Source organism: Haemorhous mexicanus, chromosome 9 (genome assembly GCF_027477595.1).
Source record: "Haemorhous mexicanus isolate bHaeMex1 chromosome 9, bHaeMex1.pri, whole genome shotgun sequence".
In the NCBI taxonomy this organism is placed as follows: Eukaryota; Metazoa; Chordata; class Aves; order Passeriformes; family Fringillidae; genus Haemorhous; species Haemorhous mexicanus.
In genome coordinates this window covers 24705311-24728340 of record NC_082349.1, presented here as the reverse complement: position 1 = coordinate 24728340, position 23030 = coordinate 24705311, and the positions used below count along the sequence as shown (strand labels likewise).

General features: G+C 44.4%; 1 protein-coding gene across 3 annotated transcripts in view; it reads right to left on the bottom strand.

Moving 5' to 3' along the window:
* Positions 1–23030, bottom strand: part of HMCN1 (hemicentin 1) — a 166567-nt gene that overhangs the window by 36927 nt on the left and 106610 nt on the right. For all 3 annotated transcript variants that reach the window (XM_059854550.1, XM_059854552.1, XM_059854551.1), the window contains exons 45-65: positions 22130–22411; positions 21537–21704; positions 19086–19199; positions 16522–16608; positions 15922–16113; positions 15008–15181; positions 13961–14074; positions 12408–12553; positions 10673–10823; positions 9783–9986; positions 8104–8217; positions 7102–7289; positions 6581–6677; positions 3605–3766; positions 3303–3416; positions 2987–3189; positions 2677–2758; positions 2432–2563; positions 2061–2210; positions 869–1028; positions 190–314 (exon numbers count right to left, since the gene is read on the bottom strand). In XM_059854550.1, the coding sequence (XP_059710533.1) occupies positions 190–314; positions 869–1028; positions 2061–2210; positions 2432–2563; positions 2677–2758; positions 2987–3189; positions 3303–3416; positions 3605–3766; positions 6581–6677; positions 7102–7289; positions 8104–8217; positions 9783–9986; positions 10673–10823; positions 12408–12553; positions 13961–14074; positions 15008–15181; positions 15922–16113; positions 16522–16608; positions 19086–19199; positions 21537–21704; positions 22130–22411 (3159 nt within the window). The remainder of the gene's footprint in view (positions 1–189; positions 315–868; positions 1029–2060; positions 2211–2431; positions 2564–2676; positions 2759–2986; positions 3190–3302; positions 3417–3604; positions 3767–6580; positions 6678–7101; positions 7290–8103; positions 8218–9782; positions 9987–10672; positions 10824–12407; positions 12554–13960; positions 14075–15007; positions 15182–15921; positions 16114–16521; positions 16609–19085; positions 19200–21536; positions 21705–22129; positions 22412–23030) is intronic.

Genomic DNA, 23030 nt, shown 5'->3' with positions numbered 1-23030 from the left:
TTACCAGCAATTTCAACCCTTTTGTCATTGACAGAGCATCCTGTGTTATATCTACAGCACAGGCAATTGGAAACATGTGCATGCAGGATTCCACTGCAGACAGGCATTCCTCTCTGGGCTCTCCCTTAGGAGCACTCCCAAGGATGGGATTATGGAGCAGACTTGGGTTTCACATCTGGCAGTACTCACCATACACATTCAAGTTGAAAATCCTGTCCTCCTCTCCTGCAGGGTTAGTAGCCACACAAGTGTATTTTCCCATGTCTGAGGTGAGAGCTCTGGAGATGCTTAATGTGCTGCCATCTGGAGTCACTCTACAAGGACCATCACAAAGCACAGTGAGCTTGTTTAGCGTTCCTCTAACCTAGCAAATAAACAATCTGGTCTGGACATTTCAGTAACTACCTCTATCCTCCTGGGAGCTTTGCATTGTGTTTTGCTAAATATTTCTGTTAGAGACAAGCTAAGAAGTTTTTCCTAGAGATGTCCTGTTTAGCTTGGTTTTAAGATTCAACTCCAGCCAGGCTTTTGAAGGACCCATAATGATAAGCATTAGGTAAAATATTTCCATGCTTCAGATCTTTCCCCTCCAAAGGAACTAAATGACCTTAATAAACTTTCATGAATCTGATAAACATTTATGGAATTTATTAACTGAGAAAGACATAAGTATCATAAACTTATCTCTGTGAAGAAAATGAAATTTTAAAAAATCAAAGGACTAACAAATTATACTTGATTTATAGAAGCTAAGGAGGGAGATGATGTTCTTAACCTGGCTAAGCTCCAGTTCAGACTCTCCTCACATTCCCCCCTTAGGGCCCTTAAAATTTTAGAAGAGAATGCAGTGTCTGCTAGTTTTTCTTGCCTTATCCTCTGTAAATCATCGCTGGCAACTGTTTTTCCATCCTTGAGCCACTGCACATCTGGGGTGGGCACTCCAGTGGCATTGCAGAGCAGCTGGACACTCTCTCCCAGGAGGACACTGACCTCGCTCGGCATCTCAGAGCCAGCAATACTGGGAGGAACTGGAAATGCACCAGGGAAGGATGAGATTCAGCAGCAAGAAATGTAACCTGAACTAGAAACAGCCCTACTGCAGTAGCTCACGAGCACCAGCACTTAGTACAGCACCTGGGGCAGGTTCTCAGCAGCTGTGGCTGCCCCTGGACCCCTGGAAGTGTCCAAGGCCAGGATGGAAGGGGCTTGGATAATGGAAGGTGTCCCTGCCCACGGCAGAGGTGGCACTGGATGGGCTTTAAGGTCCCTTCTAGCCCAAAGCAGTCTGGGATTCTGTGACCCACACCATCATAGCCCTGTGAACAGCCACCCTAATTCCATCCTAATCAAAGCCATTTCCAGCCTGCGTTCCCAAGGAACAAGGATGAAAGTCCTGCTATCCATGAAGTCAAGACTGTGAGTCCCATTAATAAGTTCTGAGCATTTCAAGCAACTTCAGACACATTTGATCAAACAACCAGCTTGACATTCCATTCCTAAACTTGGGGAAAAACTGGCAGGCAGGGGTACACCAGTGCAATTAGTGTGGATGAGTCATTAGGAACAGAGGAAAACTCAACAGTCCCAGACTAAGGGTGATTCACAGGAGGCAGGAGACAATTCCATAACAAATAAGGGTTTGTCATTTGAGGTGGGGGAAGTATTCCTAAGGAAATTCTGGCAGTAGGTCTTTGCTAACTCCTGCCATGGCTCAACAGGTACCACTGCTCCTGAATCCATCTCCATGTGCTGCTCCACAGCCAACCAAGGCAGCTCCAGTGCTTAGCAGGAGGAAGGATGTGACCAGCAGCGGACACACACAAGCTGCACAACTCTGTTCAAGTTCCACAGTCAAAACTTAAGGATATTCTTTTCCATGCAAATTTTAGACTAGAAGTACTGAATTCTCCAACCACCGTCCCCTCTGGTTACAGAAGTAACAGTCCAAATTCTCCACTTTTCTACATGGTTATGTGATCTCAGTGTCCCCAGCACAGACAGTGTCACATTTGCCCAATGTTCAACCAGCTGTGCTCCCTGCATCCTCCCCCATTCCTTACCTTGGATGGAAAGCACGTATGTTTTCTGAGCTTTCCCCTCTGGATTGGAGGCAATACACGTGTAGGTGCCACTGTCCAGGAGCTGAGAACGAGCGATCTGAAGCTTGCTTCCACCAGATAAAATATGAATTTCAAGAGGTTCCAAGTTTTCTGAAATACATAAACAAGTCATCATTCCAAACCAGGCTACAGGGAACAAACATGTCTTTTGGGAGAAATTGTTCCATCAAAGTTACAAAACAAAGATTCCAATCAGTTCTCATAAGAGTGTCTAGAGACAAATAAGGAAGAAACACAAACCAGACAGCAAACAGCAAAGTGGTGCCTCAAAGAGGGGAAGAAGAGGAGAGAAAAGCATGAGACAATGTTACCTATTGGTTTTCCATTCTTAAGCCACACTACTGTGGGTGGAGGAATTCCAGTAGCATCACATACAAAGGTGACAGGATTACTGATGGATTCACTGACCAGCTCTTGCTCAGGGCCCTCTATACTTGGAGGCACTGTGAATGGAATGGAAGCAGTAAGAATGTTATGTAAACTGATTTTGAAGTGCCTAATCTGCTAAGTTTATGTTATTACAATAACTATTGTAGATGATGCAGAGGGTGCTTACCATAAACATTGAGATGGAAATTTTTATCATCTCGTCCCGCAATATTTATGGCTTTACACACATACTGTCCTGTGTCAGAAACCTGAAATAAAAACAAGTTTTAAAAGAAATCATTATTGATTCTTATTTTAATGCTAGAGACGTTAACAACCTGTACCTCTGCCAACTCAAAGTGCTTCTCACAGGATGAAAAGCCTCCAGGAAACACATCTCCCACGTACATCAAGTAAAATACACCACAAAAGACTGAAATAATTGCTTGGCAGAGGCAGAGCAGTGGCAGATGCAGCCTCCCCCCAGCCTGGCCCACCTCTGCAGCCTTAATGCGCAGGGTCTGCCCGTCTGCCAGGACCTCCAGGGCAGCAGAGTCGGGGATGAGGCGGCTGTTCTTGTACCAGGTGATGACTGGGGCTGGGATGGCGTTGGATTCGCAGTCCAGGGTCACCGGGGTGCCCACCCGCACGTTCAGCGCTGTCACTGACGCTCCCCCCTGCGCTTTGATGCTTGGGGGCACTGGGGAAGGAGCCCAGAGTCAGTTCTGCATTGAAATAACCCCATAAAGCAGATAAACCTCCCCACACTTCCGAAGCAACAAATGCTATTTCACAGAACAGTACAACACAAACCAAGGACAGTTAGGAAGCTCTTCTTCTGACTTTCCCCAGCTTGGTTCCTGGCAGTACAAGTGTATTCTCCACCATCTGACAGCTTGGCTCGGGGAATCTGCAGCGTCCGAGCACCTGGAGTGAGGAGAGAAGGCTGGAGGTTTGCTCTGTGCTGACTATGTCAATCCCAAATGCTGGTTTAGAACTGCAGGTGCAACAGGTTCAGCACAGGCACTGCACCCCACAGAGTGGCCATGGGCCCTGTCAGGACAAATCAGACAGAAGCTGAGCCCAAAGGCTGCAGAATAGCTGAGATTCCTCACCAGGCACAATAAAAGTGTTGGAATTTGAACTGATAGGCTTCCCATTTTTGAGCCAGATGAGATCAGGAGGTGGAAAGCCTGTGACCTCACAAGTCAGAGAGATGAAATTATTCACCACCACAGTCAGATTCTCAGGGTTAGTCCCAGCAACACTTGGAGGAACTGTGGAGAGAGAAATAGATCATTAGCACCTATTACTGCATCAGCAAAGGATTTCCCACAAGATCATGATTTACTGTATTAAAGCTGAATTGCTGCATTTTGCCAAAGGACCAGGCTGCAAAAATCTTTCACATCCTATGAATGGATCCACTGCTTTTTGGAAGCACCTGCAAATGAGATTGAAACAATCTAAAGGTCACTCCTGCTCTTGTACTTCACAACAATGTCAAATATTCCATTTGCAGTCATTCTGCGCTGGAGGCTTGGGAGGGCTAGTGAACCTACACAAGATCCTGATGATGCTCATGGACAATTGCTATGTGAGAGCAAATTCCCATTGTCAGGATATGCAGGATGACTATCACTTCTTCCTGATTCCTTGCTGCTCCTGTTCTCTCTGGAACAGTCCATTTTCCACCTACAGAGACCTCAGACTTATTCCTCCCAACACAGTTCAGAGTGGTTCTGTCAACCAGACAAACCTGTTGCTTAGCAGTGAGCTAAGCACTGGAAAATCCTGGCATGCAGCATTGCTCCAAGGGGTGCATTCCTTAAGCTTTCAAGTCCCAGAATTTTTAAATCAAGAATACTTTGACATGTGACCTTTCTACAAGAACAATTTAGAATGAAAGAACTGTAAATCTCTTCCTTTTAATAACCCCCAAGCTCTAGTTGCCATGTTTTTGCAGTGGGGATATATAAAACACTTAAGAGGAAGGCAAAAGCATGTTCTTGGCTTTATTGGGTAGAAAAATCATTCCAAAGAACACATGGAATCCTCCTCTTCAAAGACAGAAACGCTGAAGTATTTTGGCCCATCTTCCCCTGAAATGCTCCAGCTGTTTGCTGCCATTTGAGTGACACAACCCAGTCATTAAGGCAACTTTATGGCTCCTCTGGGCACTGCACAAACAAGAGCAGTCCATGTAAATGGGGAATTCAGTCTGTATTTTTCAGCTTGGAATAACTGAAGAATATCTCCCTGATAAAGAGGATAAAATGGTTTACTAGAGCAAGCGGAGAATTCTGATCTGACGGCATTTAATAGTTATTTATATTTATTTACTTTTACAGTTCATCTTCCACAGATGTGATTATTGGCAGTGGGTAATTTAACATACAAGGCCAAATCTCAGCTGTCTTTAATGAAACTTCCTTAAATTGTGTCAATGGTTGATTTCAATTTCCGCAGCAAAAAACACCCACAAATGTACCACAGGTAATCTGCATATGCAAATGTATCTGTATGTGCATAAATACAGCACAGCACTGAGCATGAAAATTACCTATTATTTCCCTACTATTTTAAATCTGGGTGCTTATTTCCTATGTTTTAAAAGGTGTTATACTCGTTTTATTACTCAGATCATCTTCAGTATTAGATCATCTATAATATTTTATTTAAATTTATGGGAGCAGTTCTATTAGAAACACATAAAAATGCTGGGAAATAGCCTTTTTTTGTGACATTGACAAAAACCAGATCCTGCTACTTACTGATAATGCATTTTCCTTAGTGCTTCACCCTGTGTGGTCTTTTCCTGAACAGCTATATTCTAATTTTTCAAATTAAACTGCATTAAGAAAAATAGCCCTAAGTTGGTAATAGTGTTGAGTTAGAATTGAAACTTCATGCAAATATTTTTTTTAAGAGAATTGTATTCAGTCATAGTCACTAAAACCAGATGTTTTTAAGACAGAAGTTTAAATTTAAACACGAGTGTCAGGAAAAGTGAAATATTTTGATTTAAATGCAAAACTCACACATCAGGAAATCTGGGCAGACTCCACTGTCTGACCAGAAAATAATTTCTCAGAGAACAACTCTAGAGCAAATTCTTCCCACGACAACACTATTTTTGGCTAAGTGCATTACTGAGCAGCAAAAAGTGCTATAAATCTGTGCCATGTAGTAGGTAAATTTGCTGCACATGTGACAGAGGAAAAAATGCTATTATTCTGGGTGCAATAAGCTGACTCATCACTTCCTGGCATGCTGGTACTGTCATCAGGTGGGAGAAAGGACAGCCCTTGTTTTCCATGAGATAGAGCAGAAAAAAATGTAGCTGCCAGTATTCCTTGTCAGGTTGAAACATGGAATGGTGCAGAAGAATTAGTGGGAATGATACTTCTTTTCAGGATGGAAAGCTGAAAGTGGGCAGAAATAGAAGGGGAAGTCTGGGTTTTCTCTGAAATGTTAATTAGTGATGTCTTGATTTTCTGAAGTTATTGGGAGAGGGAAGGGGAGGTAGTGGAGATTTCCTCATGAAAAATGTCTTAATTGTATTTGTCTTAGACTTCTGATGCCTAAAGCCAACATTTACTTTAACCCTATTGTAATCCCACAAGAAAACCAAAAATAGAGAACAGAAAGGAACCTCAAAGGGCACATTTCTAAAAACCAAGCATTTACAAGTTATGTACCTTTGATGCTTTCTGTCACTAATCTCTTTGAAAAAAATGAATTTTCTGAATATATCAAAACAGGCTATAATCCAACCTACTTATAATTCATGATTCCAGGGCTCAGCAACCCCAACTGGGTGAACACAGCCACCACACAAGGCTCCCTCAGTTACAATTCCCACCTTTCTGGAACATATATGACGAGCCAAAACCAGGTGGTATCAAAAGCCCTAAGCTGTCAAGGTACTTTAAACTGATATTTGAGTTCTGGTCTGTCAGAATCTCCATCACACCCAGTAGGGCTCACATGAATGAAGCTGAGGGGGTCTGAGCAGTCTGCTAAAAATAACACACCCAAGCTGAACCAGCATTTGACAGAAGACAGAAGTTATGGATGACAGTACTTACCATGAACATTGAGGTTAAAATATTTCTTGGCACTTCCAGCTACGTTTTCTGCAATGCAGACAAACCTGCCAGTATCTGTTATTTGGGAATTCAAAACCTAAGGCAAAAAAAGACAAAATACGGCTTTGGAGCTAATATATAGACAATTCACTGCCAAAGAAGCAAGTGGAGAGGATTAAGCCCAGCTCTCTGCTTTCACAGTTTTATTCAATTTCGTTCAACAGGCAGGAAGTTCTTCAGAATACACTATTTTCACTATTTGCTCAAAAAAAGTCAATAATACTTAAAAGTAAGTGATTTCAACTGAAGTGATTCACAGCACGATCCCGCAAATGGTTGGATCTGAGGAATTACATGGGAGTGAGAAGCAGCAGGTAAGGGACAGGAACAAAGGACAAAAACTCCTAAGGTGCTATTTGCAGCACCTTGTAGGAGAAAGAAAACACTTCCTATTCAGCAAAGCCAGACAAGTTTTTTGTTGCCAACACCCAGTTTTTCCATTACAAAAAAGATGACACTACCTGTAACCTCCTTCCATTGGACACAAATGTATGTTTGTCATCCTCTTCCAGGAGCTGGCCATCCTTCTGCCAGGTGATCCTTGGGGAAGGGTTCCCGCTGGGAATGCATTCCATGGCTGCCTCCTTGCTCACCAGCACAGTCACCTCCTCAGGCAGGTCCCCATCGGCCCCTCTGATGGATGGGGGAGCTGCAGGGAGCAAAAGTGAGGAGAACACTCACTCAGCACCTCTCAGGTGGTTGTGAGATTAGACTGGGTTTGCAGGAGGAAAGAGTGAAACCTCCAGTGAATCCAGTGAAAGATAAAGCCATCCCATGAGAAGTTCATCTGGAACAACTCAGCCTAACTCCAAGGACTGCAGCAGAACTACACTTGTTCATGGCACACAGAGAGGAGGAGAGGTGAAAACCCATCTTCCAATTATTCCACTATGTTCTTTGCCATCAAAATAAGAGATGATTTCCAAGGCAGGAGCTCACTGTAACAATAAATCAGTATTTTCAGTGGTATAACACCACCATAAAAGCAAAGAAGTGTTTCCCAAGGCTAAAGCACTGACACATCAACCGACACAAAAGGCCATCCAAATGGTTGTGCAGGCATTCATTAATCTAAATCCTCAGTTCCCTTCAGGCTTTGGGAGTTCCGCAGGAATTGCAGAAAATGATGGGCAAAATAAAGAAAGAGAGAAAAGCCTCGGTCACAATTCTCAATGGGAAACTGGAGAGAGAACAAGACAAAACCTGGATTTTTACTTATGCTTTTCTTTCTGGTGAATGGTGAGAGCTGTAACACAACTGAGCTCCTGTAACAATAACCTTCATACAAGGAACTAAAAACATCAACACTGTTCACACAAATCTGTACAGCTCCAGCACCCTAAACACATTAACATCATTGCTTACAAATAAACATTAAAATCACTTGGAACTCCTGGACTGTAAAGGCTGGTTATTTTGCACAGAACCCTTTTTCTGGCACTCAGAGGAGAAGGGGAGCTCACAGAGCACTCGGACGTCGTAGTGGATAGAGTCCTGCCCCGCCTCGTTGACCGCCACACACGCGTATCTGCCGGCGTCCGCCGCGCGGGCCCGCGCGATCTGCAGCGCCCGGCCTCCTGCAAACCAAAGGCCAAGGCAGCATCAAGCACTCTCCATCATCTCCACACCACATCCCACCAGAGACCTGAGCAAGCAAATTTATGAATGGTCAGCATTTGGTCTGAATTATAAGTAGCTAAAGGTTTTTATTTCCCGGCTACTTTTTCTCCAGGCGGATAGTTGGAGTGCAGCCATGCTCATACTGAAATGTTAGAAAAGAGCAATTAATTCCACATACACAAAGATCATGCTGCAGCAATATGTAGCCAGGCATTACTCTTCCATCAAAAATAGAAATATTTCTCAGTAAGATGGCACAGAACTAACAGGCAAAAGGAAATATAAGCACAGAATATTCTGTTCCAAACTGAAGAGATTCACTTCTGAGGCTTAGAGGTACTTTTCACTCTATTCTTCATAAAAGCATAGCCATATACATACCTCCAGAAGGAGAGGAGGTCTTAGGAATACACTTTGGGAGTATTGGTCATTGCTCTCTCAAGAGATGAACAAGCAGGTGTCCCCCTTTTACCACCGCCCTTCCTTAAACACTCTATCCCAAACCATCTCTGCATAGCAACACTCATGACTGTAGGCGGTTCTTTTCCTTCCCCACAAGCTTAAGTAGGGGATTATGGCCATTTTTCTGCTGCAAACATGCTTTCTATACCTCACCCCTTGGTTAAGAGGCTTTTCTACTCCAATTATCTTTTTATCAAAGCAAATTTAATATGGAAATAAATCAGGAACACATGAGAGAGAAGGTATCATGGCTGCATTTTATCTTGCAACATAATGAAGTGTCCAAGACCAGGTTGGATGGGGCTTGGAGCAAGCTGGGATAGTGGAAGGTGTCCCTGCCTATGGGACAGGGGGGTGGAATGAGATGGGCCTTAAGATTCCTTCAAACCAAACTGTTCTGCAATTCCATGATTCACTCTGAGAGTTCAGTGGTTACATTCACACCATTTTAGGAACTACTTCTTAAATTTAAGGAAACAACTTAAGGCCAAGGACTGGAGAGAAGCATTTCCAGCTAATGAAGTCTGAAAAGAATATTAAAGAAGCATTCTGAAGGGGAGAAGAGTGTCATCACTACACAAATATCAGCACCAAGACCATTTCTTAATCACAGAATCATAGAACTGTTTGAGTTGGAAGGGACCTTAGAGATCATCCAATGCAACCCTCTGCCATGGGCAGATACACCTTCCACTGTCCCAGCTTGCTCCAACCCGACCTTGGACACTGCCAGGGATCCAGGGGCAATCACAGCTTCTCTGGGCACCCTGTGCCAGGGCCTGCCCACTCTTATAGCCAAGAATTGCTTCCCAATATCCATTCTCTTTTAATTTGAGTCCATACACTCTCCTTGAGTCCTGTCCCTCCATCCCTTGTAAAGAGTCTCTCTCCATCTTCCCTCTCAGCCCTTCAGGCACTGGAAGGCCACAACAAGGTCAACCTGAAGCTTCTCCTCTCCAGGAGAACAATCCCAGCTCTCCCAGCCTTTCCTCACAGGAAAGGGGTTCCATCCCTCTGATCACCTCAGTGCAGCGCTACAGAGTGCCAGCTGAACACCCACCTGGCAGGATGAGCACTCTGTCACTGGAGCTCAGGGGATGCCCATCCTTAAACCACGTGAGCACAGGGGGAGGAACAGCATTGGTCTCACAGTACAGTGAGAGCGGGTTGTTGACAATTACATCTTTACTTTCTCCACCTCTTTCTGCATCCACCATGTTCCCAGCTTCCCATTCCCTGTAAGACTTTTGGAAGCTAGGAGGAACTACAACAAAGAAGAGGAATAATGTTAGCATTTTGCAGCAGATGTTGCTCGTTTTAAAGTCAAGAAATAAGAGGGTATTGTAATGTTCAATAGCAGCAATTAAAATTAAGTGTATTAAATAAACCCCTCCCCCCACATTAAGTTACTCAGGAAAACTCTAGTTCTTCTAGAATGATCAATTGAGCAATTTACTGAGTATTTTTTGAAGGGCAATAAATAACAGTGAAAGATGACCTGGTAACAAACACAGAGGGAATTCATCAACAAAAATACCTAAAGAATGTGGTATCTGGTTTCACTCAAGCTGTCATTTTGTCTAAATTTTCAGAAATTATTCATGATTGTTTCCTTGTATTTACACACAGTAGGCCAATAGGATGCTTATGTCTGGGGCCTCTAAATACTACTTGAAACAGAAAAGTGAAGTATGTCTTAGTTCAAAACACATCAAAAACTTTAATGGCGTTTAGAGGAAGATCAGAGTTCCTATGTCCTTGCACTGATTTCACAAACACAACATTAAAAAGAATAATCAAATACTACATGTCAGCAATGAGCAAAATATCCCTGAAAACACAAAAGCATTGGATTTGACCATGCAAGGGTAAAGGACCTAAAATTATTAATTCCAACATGCCAGAACACTAAAAAAGCAGGCTACCTGGAGAATTTTATTACCCTTTTACCTTGTATATTTACATCAAATTCCAGCTCATCTTCTCCAGCAATGTTGGAGGCCAGACAAGTGTAGCGCCCCGTGTCTGACACCTGGGCCTCCTTGATATTAAGGGTGTGGCCACTGCCCTGGATCAGGACATGCTCATCTGCTTGTAGTGGCTGCAATGTCAATTCAAATGAACATTAATACTCAGCAAAGAACACACCAGAAATAGCCAAATTTGTGGTAGTGAAATTGAGTAAACTCAATCAAGCTCCAAGTTCCTGGAGACAATTTTCTTTTCATGGTTGTCAGAAACTCTGCATCTTCCATCTTTCCAATTGTGGTGGCTGGTCTCCTCAAGGATGTGATTTTCCATCACTCCTAGCCCCAGGATGCTGCTGAGAGGAGCAATGCCATCCCCATCAAGCCAATGCTCTTGTGGCATTGGATTCAATCAGGCTGATCCAACCCCTGAACTCACTGGCCAAGCTTCCAACACCTGGAAAATTCTCAGCTTTCTGTGAGGTGAACAAATGGATCTAACCCATCCTACAGATCTGCAGCCAGCAAGGACACGGTTCGAACATAGAATGGACCAAGCAGCAGCACAGAGAGACACAGGATTAGATATTCCTGTGCCCAAATGTGGCTCACACATAACAGCAGAGGCTGCAGTGACACAGCCTGTGTGTCCAGAATACATTACATGTGCTCATCTACATCAGCAGCCTGGTCTAGTGGGAGGTGTCCCTGCCCATGGCAGGGGTGGAACTGGATGGGCTTTGAGGTCCCTTCCAACCCACACTATGCCATGAGCCCATGCTTCTATGATTAGGGAGTCAGCACTGAACTCCAGTCCTGCAGGGGAGAATTCATTCAGTCCATGGACAGGAGTGAGAGCCTTTCACCCAGGGCAGCCTAGGGAGCAGCAGCTGCTGTGCCAGTGGCAGTCAGGTATGCACAGTCACTGCCTCTGGGGACCTCTTAACTCCCCAAATTGAGTTTTTCTTTGGCAATACAGCCAGGACTCCCAGAACAGCAGGGCACACCTGAAACAGCCAGTGGGCGATCATCCACGTTATTCCCACATGCTTGTTAAATCCAGGAGGAGCTGTTCCACAATGAGCACCCTACCAAAAACAGCTCAAGCAAAAGATTACAGCCTCCATTCTTACAGAAGAGCAGCAGAGTTCCATTTTTATTCATCCCCTGTGCTGTATTTCAATGTGTCCCCGTGGCCTTGCCCTTTCCAGCTCCCCAGACAGATTCATGGAGCGCTGTGTGTGGCAGGACTTGTGCCTCACCCCCCTTGGAGCAGCCAGATGCTCTTGTGGCTTTGTGAGCTCTGCCAGGACCAAGGGGGAGGTTCTGCAACTTCTGCAAGGGCAGCACTTGAGAGAACCATCTGTAAATAACAGGGCCTTTGGGGGCTTTACACAACAGCCACGGCCCTGTGGTCACACCATGGGATGCTCCTGCCAAGAAGGGCACTCCCTCTCCCAGCACAGGCCAGTGCCAGGCCTGGAAACTCCAGTCCCAGTGTCTCAGGCACTTCCAGGCACCCAGCAAAAGCCAGGATGTTGATTTGCAGAGGTCTGGGTGCCAGCAAACACCCTAAACTGCTGGGCAGTGCTTCTGCCAGCAGCAGGGAGTAAGAGTGACTCCTGCTCTCTGTATGGATGCTATTTCCAGGGACAGGGAACACACAGCTGTCCCTGTCCCACATCTCCTCAGAGAAAGGAATCAAGTTTGTAACTGGCCTGTCCATCCTTGTACCAGATGATGGCAGCAGCAGGAATGGCGTGAGCTTCACACTCCAGGGTCAGGCTGTGGTTCACTTTGATCTTCACCTCCTTGGGCGACAGCCCTGTCCCTGAGACATCCCCTTTGGCAATGGTGGGTGGAACTGCACACAGACAAAGGCAGAGAGGGGACAGACTGTCATGGCTTACTGGCTGCTGCAGCATTTCAACATTAACTAAGATGATAACCTCCTGGAAAGCAAGCATTCCCACAATAAACTGCCTCTTGCCCACAGCCAAATGCCAAATTATTACTTATATATATATATGTATTGTCAGCTATTTTTAGTACAGTTATTATGTTCAAAAATATACGAAATTGTGTTCAACACTTTTAAACATGCAGGTTTTTAAACATGCAAACCTGACTACAGCCCTACCTAAGTACAGCACTTCATTATTACATGCCTGGCTTCAATTCTATTACGTTCAGGGTATTGTAGTCATTAAAGAGCATTTTAATGAAAACTAATATTCCCAGAAACATATGCTTGATCACAAGTCCACACTCAGCATAGCTGGTCAAAACTCAGTATTTCCACTGAAATCCCAGAGTTGCAAAATCCTGTTTCTTTCTGAATCAGAAGGAAAATAGAATGTTTCAAAATTCTTCAGTTGACCCCCAGCTTGGTCTCATAATATTTTTGAAATTATGTAAAATGCTTTCAGAGAATTTTCTACTCCTCTTTTCCACTGGGAACTTTTATATTTTCCCCTAATACTTACAGTATCCTAATAACTGACAGTTGCAATGGCATTTGGGGGTGGAGGGCATTACATTCCCACACAGCCATGCATTAGTAATGAACTCATTTGTCATCTTCTCGTTATTCCAAATCCAGAGGGGCCTTATTAAGGACTTGGTGTAATTAAATAACAGTATGGGTACTGTAAGGGAGCAAACCAATTCCAAATCAGACTGGGAAATTTTAAAAAAAAGGTAAAAATCATGCTTGACTGAGCCCATAATGAAGAGTTTGAGCATAAAAATTGAGTAGGAAGAGATTCTCAAAGGAAAATGTGCTGACAGAAAGACTTGAACAGGAAAACTTTTGTGTATATGGGATCTTATGGAAGGATATAAAAATAGTATCCTTCTGTTTTGCCTTCCTCAATAAAGTGTCCCATCAGATGTTAGAGGCCCTCTCCTGTTTTTCTAAAATGGTTTCTGTGCTCAGGAGATTCTCTGCTCACATCTCTCATTTTGCTGCACTCATCTGACCTGAAAATCAGCTCCAAAAGAAGCATTTCAGAGGAAAATGGAGTTCAGTGTTTCTTAAATGTCCTCCCCTGACATAAAGGCTTTTAGCACAACTGCAGCATTGCAAAGGATGCAAAAATCAACTTTTCTGGTGTCTTTCCTCCAGCACTGCCAGAGCTAATACAGATGTTTGCTCAGCAAAGCCATTAATAGGAAATCTTGCATTCACCAGGACAGATATCACTGCAATGGGGAAAATGGAAGAATGCAAAACTAGAAGAAATTCCAAAAACTGAAAGCATTGCCATACTGTAGACTTTCACTTCATAGTGCCGCAGTGTCTCCCCAGCCTCGTTTGTGGCTATGCAGGTGTATCTTCCAGCGCTGTCCTGCTGGGCATTCAGGATCTGCAGGGTCCGCCCACCTGCCAAAGACACAACCTTTAACAGCACTTGCACCACACTCCTGCCTCCCAGTTATTTAAATACTTCCTTCAGCATATTTCCAACCCTTTGGACCAAAATCTGCCCTTTGAAAAGCAGAAAATCTGACTGCTTACTATGCTTACTACCATGTGTAACAAATGAGTGCATGATTCATGGCAGTGCCATGGATCACAACTCCAGCTGCTTATGGATTCTTGGGAAATTTGTTAAGAAATTTTGTCAAGAAATTTGTTCAGGGAATTTCGTGAAGATACTTAGCCAAGACTCATTCTTTCTCTGAACACTTGCAGTTAACAAGGTAAGGTACTCGTACATCTAGAGTACTCCAGTGTTCCCTCTGAAGCTTGTTCCCATTTTCCACCTCCACAGATACTAGGGAGAAATTATTCTACTAACTAAAAATGGCAAATTACTAATGACCTAGAAAAGTCCCACCTCATTCTCTTTATTAATTTATTTTCCATCTAATTTCCACCCTTAATTGCAGGTCATTTATATTCATCATTAACTCATATGAATTTCTCATCATTTAGCTTGATGTTACAAAACGATAAATACATATTAAAACACAAATAAACAATCAGTTAATGTGAAGTACTTAAAAATATTGGAATGGGAAGTACTAGAGAAGAACAAAGAATCCCAGAATGATTTGTGCTGGAAGGAACTTAAAGCCCATTCATGGGCAGGGGCACCTTCCACTAACCTTGGAGCTAGGTTGCTCCAAGCCCCATCCAGCCTGGCCTTGGACACTTCCAGGGATGGGGCAGCCACAGCTTCACTGGGCAACCTGCGCCAGTGCATTACACTTAACAGAAATACATTCTTTTGTTTTTTTTTAAAGAAGTCTGTAACAGAAAAACATGCAATAAAAGGATCAGGTGTTATTTCTCAATAAGAACAGAGTTTACCTGGCAGAATGCGGATGTTTCTGCTGGACTCTAAGGGATTCCCATCTTTCAGCCAGGTGATGGTGGCTGGGGGGTAGGAATAAGCTTCACAGACCAGTGAGGTGGGGCTGTTGAGGATAACTGTGATATCCTCTGCATTCCCTTGGCTGTCTGCACCCACAATGCTTGGAGCCACTGGGAACAACAAAATCAGTAACCACAGGGAGGAAAAGCCCCTCTCTGAAAAGCCTTTTCTTGTCCCTGTTCAGTCCAGGAATCTGGCTGCAGCCTCAGCCAGCTGGGGGGGGCGGTCCTACAAGAAGCACCAAAACCCAGACCCAGGTAAGACTCAGCTGGTTTTATGTTTTGTCCTGAAGTCAGCAGTGACCCCAAACCAGTGGAATTCCCTCCCACCCATGCCTTTGTCAAGCACAGCTCCCCAGGAAGCCAGCCACCACTCCTTGAGCAGAGCTGCTGCTTGATGATCCTGGAAGGAGGGATAAGGCTAGGAACAAGGGTGTGGAAAACAAATTCACCATTGTTTGCACTTCGTTGTGCAATAACCCTCATAGGGGGGAAAAAACACAACCAAAAAAAAATGAGGAGTGCAGATGGTTTCAGCTTTTCTGAAGAGATCACAATCTGAAATGCTCTTCAGATGCTCCTTGCTTGAATCACAATAAGCCAAAGTGCTGTCCTGCCCATTCCATAAGGGCAACACACTGTGAAGGTTCCCTGTGTTCCAGCTCTGCTGTCTAAAGCACAGCACTGGTGTTTATAAAACCACTATCACCTATCAATTACTAAGATGTAAAATTCTAATCACAGACAGGCAACTTGTGCACTGCTGCCAAAAAAAAGCCCTACAGAATTCCAACAGGACTCTTTCTTCCTGAGCTCCCTGTTCCTCCGGCAGAGGCAGCCCAGCTGCTCACCAAGCACGTTGAGGCTGTAGGTTTTGCTCCTGTCCCCAGCAGTGTTGGATGCCACGCAGGTGTAGCGCCCCGTGTCCAGGAGCTGCGCCTCGGAGATCTGCAGGGATCGCCCGCTGGACACGACCCTGGGATCTCCAGCCTCAGCCAGAGCCTGCCCATCCTTCAGCCATGTGACCTGTGGCACGGGGTTGCCTTGACGGAGTTGGGAAAATGGCAAACATGAGTTGGTGCATAACCTCTAGGATATACCAAGATTTCTGAGAAACAGGAAAATACAGTTTCAGGCGTGCTTTTCATGTATATTCAAAGAGGGAAGTCTTGGAAAATGCATTCTGAAGTCCCTGAACCCCCTGAAGTGATATATGCCTCCTCTGAAATTCCACAGGCCTTTGGAAAAAAAATACCACAGCAACATCCCTCTCGGTTCATCTCATCCAACCTTTACAAGGAGTGCTTAGTCCTGCTCTAAGCACCACAGTTAAATCCAAGATTTAAAAATCCCACTGAACTGAAATCCTGTTGAAAACAGGCAGTGCAGCACCAGTAGTGATCTCACCATGGCTTTGATAAGCAAAGGGAAATCATAACCTGTTCTTTTACCTGTCACCTCACATGTCAGAGTAACTCCGTGCTTCTCCTTCACTTTCACATCTTCCAGAGCATTTTCCCCCACAATCCCTGGAGGCACTGCAACAGGCAAGGACACAACATCAGCATGGTTTCCTTGCAACACTGAAATACAAGAAGCTGCTTGATGATGCTGCTAGGAGGGATGAGCCCAGGAACACAGGACTAGGAGAATAAACTCATCACTGTTTGTGTTTGGTTACACAGTAACTGCCAGAAAAAATCAAGAGCAATACAACAGATTCCCAACAAGTGGATGCTGTGCCACGGCTGAGCAGTGTTCTCTGCAAATACAGCTAGTTCCATATGGGAATGAACCACTACATAGATCTAAAGGCACCTTGCTGCGGTACAAATTACTTTTCTCTAGGGAAGTAGAAGAAAAAATCCCTAAAATACCTATCCCAGCCCCCCTCCGACAGCCAACCCAAGGCAAGGAAACTCCTACTGTATGGCTGATGTGGCTAACATGTTTCCAAATTATCCTGGTCAACTTGTGCTTTTGGATGTGGAGGGCAGATTATGAGCATGCTGGGGAGCAGTTGTGCTGGTTAAAAGCTGTGATCAATTATTTCTTCAAGGTAGAGGCATTTGTAGATCAGACCAAAAGAAATTGGCACTACAAGTAAAACCAGGCATGGAGTGTAACAGGCTGAAAAGGGGACCTGTAGTTATTAGAAAGTAGCTCCATCTCCAGGAGATATAGGAAATTTTGTAATAAAAATATCAGAGTAAGGAGCCTGATTTATATTTTAATAATCCTGCAACATGCAAACTTTCAGTCTAGATAGAAGACCTAAGAAGAAAGGAATTAAAATACATTTATTATTAATATATTTAATAGCTTATTTGTGACCTAGCTCGTTGCTGGAAGCAAACATTTTATAAAAGCAAGAATCATGGAAATATGCAGAATTCATTGTCAACAGAGACAAGAATGTTACACCAGATTTCTGATAACTAAGGAAGGGTTCAAGCTTGAGTGAAGGAAACAGATGAGGGAAAACAAAGCTTAAAATCATAAAGTTCAGGACTTAAGTTAGGCCAGAAGTTTCTACTATTCATAAACTAAGACAGCAACTCATTGCTTTGACTCCAAAATAATACAGCAAGTCGTCAACACAACTTAATTTTAAAAATATGGCAAAGCCACACCAAACCCTTTCCAAATATCTAAATATTGTGCTTATTACACCAAGCTCTGCCCGCAAACTGCTGCACCTCCGATGATAACCCAGAAAAACCCTGGCATGTCTGTGTACAGTTCCTACTGACAGCGACTGGTGAGGATTCTGTGCCACTGTCAGGACCCATTCCAGTAACTTTCCTCTAGAAAGACAAAGAAATTATTGGGGGGAGGGAAGAGAAGACTGAACAATGGAATTTTCCACTTGAAATCAGCTTCATTGAGCATTTTTCTTCAAGGAAAACAAAGCCTATGCAATAGAGATTCCCAGAACCCTCAAGAACACCCTGCTACTAAAACCCTCCAAAGAAAACAGTCGGACAATGAATGCTTTCCAGTGTTTATCCATCTCTTCCATTCTACCACACTTACACTTCCATGAGCTCATCAAATAAACATGAACTGACTTGAATGGGAGTTATCATTTACTGGCTGAATATGTCCAAGTCAGATGAAGGCAAGGGAAGATGAGGGCGCTCAGCACTTCAGAGAAAGGAAACTGAGAACAAAATTCTATACAGAAATGCTGAGAGAAAACTTTCACTGTGCCAGACCTAACAGTTATTGATAAAAATAAGAGTTACTAAACCAAAAAGTAGTGTTTTCTGGGGAATACACTGATTTGCAAAACTAAGCAATGTAATAGAATAATACATTAATGGTTCCAAATAGCATCTAAAGAGCCTGCAGGACAACTCCTGGTCTAAGTGCATCAGCAGGATCTCCCCCTACCACATTGGTTTATATACTCTATCATACTAAAGGCTCTGCTGACTAAAGGTTTCCACTGTACTGGAGTTGGGATTGCTGACCCTGGAGAAGGAAAAGGCTCTGGGGAGACTCTGGAGACCCTTCTAGGACCTCAATGGCTCCAGGAGAGATGGAGTGGGACTTTGGACAAGGACCTGGAGGGACAGGACAAGGGGGAATGGCTTCTTACTGCCAGAGGGCAGGGATAGATGGGGTATTGGGAAGGAATTTTTCCCTGTGAGGGTGGGGAGGTTGTGGCACAGGTTGCCATCCCTGAAAGTACCCAAGGCCAGGCTGGACAGGGCTTGGAACAATCTGGGGTAGTGGTGCTCATGGGGAGGGGGTGGGGCAGTTAGAAAGAGATGTGCTTTAAGGTCCCTTCCAACCTAAACCCTTCCAGGATTCTATGATTCTATGTAGAAGAAGCTTCTCTTTAAAACCTGATTTTCTGTCTGTGGTATCAAATTCACTGTTTTTCCCCATAAGGATGTGTGTTTTGGCATAATATTTTTTAAAATACCAGCAAAGCATACAGAATGCTCTCCCCCTTACAATACAAACCCCTCTCTTGTGCTGCCCCAAAACCAAAGCAGGTACTCACCCAGGACAGAGAGGTAGAAGTCCTTCCTGGCCTCTCCTGCAGCGTTGGTCACCACACAGGTGTAATGTCCCTCATCTGCCACACCCACGGGGCTGAGCCGCAGTGTCCGGCCCCCTGAGACAGCCAAAACAGCATCAGAGTCCTTCCCTGCCACCCAGCACCATCCCAGGGCTGGGCAAGGCACACACAGCCTGTCCTGCCACCCAGCACCATCCCAGGGCTGGGCAGGGCACACACACACTGCTCCGCCACCCAGCACGCTGGGCAGGGCACACACAGCCTGCTCTGCCATCAAGCACCATCCAAGGGCTGGCAGGGCACACACAGCCTGCTCTGCCACCCAGCACCATCCCAGGGCTGGGCAGGGCACACACAGCCTGCTCCACTGCATGGGATTCATGGATTGGCACTTAGGACACGGCAGGAATGCTGTGTTTGTAACACACACTGCTGGGCAGGAAATTGGGACAGCACACAGTGCTTCAGACAGCAGGGTTTTCACTCACAAGAGTGCTTTGCTGTACTGAGATTCTAGATGAAAAGTCATGAAAATTAATAATGCCTCATCAGTGTTTTTTATGTGGGTACACACAAAAATAAGCATATTTCTATAAATACCCTTAAGGTATTTTCATAGATAAGGAATAAAACTCCACCTCTCCCTTCTAGCATTTGCATTAATTGTGCCATCAATAATAATAGCAACAGCTGACAATTGCACTGGTTTACATGCAATGGTTTGAAAGAACAGATACTTCTTGACTTTGTAGTTGTCAAGTCATGTTTGAACAGACATCTTCATTTAAAAGGAAGATTTGCAAGTATGTTTGACCAAAGACGAGGAATACCTCTGCTTTGCCACCACAGAGAAACTTCTCTTTCCTTGCTTTTTGGCAGAGGAACAGCAGAACAGACATCAGGGAGCATTTGAGTGTGAAGCCAAAGGCAGGAGCCAGCCAGCAGCTTTTCCCAGTGTCTGGTTAGCAACATTCCCTAATCCACACCACACCTGCCCTGGGCAGCTCCTGCCTGTGGCTATAGTGGAGAAAGTGATGATCCTAGTCATGCACTTGGAGGAACAGACTGCTGAGCTGGTTACTGGATGTGCCTCTGCCCAAGGAATCCTGCCTGCTGGAGGGAGCACTGGGAGACTGAAGGAGGCTCAGGTCTGCCAGCCTCATGTCTCCCTGATCCCTTCTCCCATCCACCCCTGCATAAGGCCAAAGCAGAGGCAGAAACCTGCCTGCAGGAGGTTGACTGTGACCTTCCCTGGCATCACCCAGCCCTCCAGTGCTGAAGCAGGACAGATTTTCTACATTTGGCTATACAAAAGCTCTTCTCCTTCCTAAAGCCCATATGCAGGGCCAGGAGCTGGACTGGGTGGTCCTTGTGGGTCCCTTCTGGCTCAGGATATTCTGTGATTCCATGATCTGAATTAAATGACTAAAAGCTGCCAGCAGTGTGTCCACACACTGAAATTATATACAATGCCAAGTATGTTTTCAGTCATCAGAAAAAGAATCTTGCTTTGGCAAAGTATTTAAATCCAAAATTAGAGGAGGATTTTTTTGTTGTTGTTGTTGTTGTTGTTTTTTACAGCTTTACAAGCACAAATAAAGCTCCAAGTGCCATGCTGGCTACAGTTCATTACCACAACAGGCAGCTTTCTGAAGCACAAAGTTTGGAGGAAAACAAAGCCCTGAGCCCTGGCGTGCTTCCCCTCCCACACAGCCAACATCCAGAGACAATAAACATCTTTTTGTCTCTCTCTTCCTGACATTCAATCTGCGAGGTGAGATTAGTGTGGGTGTAGAAAGCAACAGAGAGGACAGAAACAATCAAGCCCAGAAGATGTTATTTTTGTTGATGGCAACTTGACACAGAAGGGAATGCAGAGCAGCTCCCAGAGCCAGGTTCATACTGGGAAATAATCACACACCCACTCCTTTTTCCACACACCATATGCAAAAATGGGAAAGCATAGGACAGGACTATCTGTAACATTAAAAGCTGCATTCATTAAAATATCCTGAAGCTTACCAGCTTCAAATGCAGTCTTAGCTGAGCTCTTAAACACCTTCCAGCTCTTTACCTGTCTGATAATTTTCTTAGGTTCATGATACAGGCTTTGCATGGCAGCTATCATAAAACTTCATAAAAAGTTATTGTCATGAGATTTCTACTTTCCAGTGGCAAATCCGAGGCCAAAGAAACAACACAGCCAGAAATGCTTTTACATGCCCTCATTTCTGAGGCTCTCTTTCTGAGACCCATAGAAATTAGAGATGGGCTTTGGTTTTTGTCATTTGTTCTTTCAAAGATTTTTCTTCTTTAAACAGTAAAACAACTGTGAAGAGGAAGAGGTGGAGAAAAATATGTAGGAGAGAAAATGAAGTGTATTTCTGGGCATGACAAAATGAGATGTTGCCATGTGCCCTCCAGCTTTTGTACCTGAGAGGATTTGCACTGAGCTGTTCAAGGTGATGGGCAATCCATTCTTGAGCCATGTGATTGCTGGCAAGGGGATTCCTGAGGCTTCACAAACCAGGGAAATGGGATTCTTCTCCACAGTGCTGATGTTTTCAGGCAGCTGCAGGTAACCACCAATACTTGGGGGAACTACAGCAAAGAGTAGGGAAAAGCCATACTTCAGAGCAAATACAAATTCATTTTGCTCACAAAATGTTGAGTCACCCAAATATTAGTTTACTGAGGCTGAGTAGCAGGATGGTCTTGGTTAAACCTTGATTTCTCTCTCCAACAACAGAATATTTCCCACCATGACATTCACCCCAGTATAATGTAAAATTGTATCATATCCTGGTTATCTTGGGAGATGAAGCAACCTGGGGTAGATTGATATTACCAGAAAGAGGGCTAAAATTTTCAAATATTCAGGAGTTATAAACCAGGATTTGGGCTCTTCCTAACACTGCAACTAGAGCTGCATCTCCTGCAGCAGATCCAGGAGGTGCACTGAGCTGCACACCATTGCTTGGCCACCCAGTGGTGAATTGCCAGTGCCCCAGGTGGCCCCCACTCACCGTGGACACTAAGATCGTATTTCTTGTCGGCCAGCCCGGCGGCGTTGGTGGCCACGCAGACGTAGCGGCCGGTGTCGGACACCCGGGCGTGCTGCAGCCGCAGGACACGGCCCCCGGCCAGCACTGTCACCTCCCTGCCACTGCCCAGTGCCCGCCCATCCTTCAGCCACATCACTGATGGCTCAGGAATGCCCTGAGCCTCGCACTCCAGGGATATTTCACTTCCCTGAGTGACAATGACCTCTGACGGGTGGGGACCGCTGTTGGATATAGTTGGTCGAGCTAAGGAAGAACAAGGGACACAGTCAGCGTAGGAGTCAGCTGGAAGCTGCAACTTCAGAATCTTCACCTGCTGCTGAGTCATTTTTTCAGAGCAGCAGGGCTAGTAAAAGGCAAATCAGCTGCTTTCCCCCGCTCCCACAACATAACGTAAAAATGTTTTTTAAAATGTTAACTTACAGGCAATTTTTAAAATACAAACAAGAGAAAAAAATTAAATTAAAAGAGACTGTCCCCGCACTATCAATCCCTACAGATTTGGGAAGATTTTCTTCTCTGTGGCATTGTTTAAAAATACCTCCTTTTATTCCCAACAAAAATATAGTAAAGTCTAAGGGAATTAAGGGAAATCTGAGTTCATTCAGTTGTCATCACTACTGCAGTTTGGGGACAAGACTAAAGGGGTTACATCAGTGGATTGTGCACTTTCAACAGGAATATGCAATGTCTTGGTCAAGCTACAGGTCCAAATTGCCAAAATTTTAATGACATAACACTCTCCTTGAACTGCCTCTAAACAGTCCTACAGGCAGCACTCCATCTCTGGAGACCCTGCAGCTCAACATCACTGCCCAGCTCACACTCCTGTAGCATTACTGCACAACTGGCAAACTGTGATCAG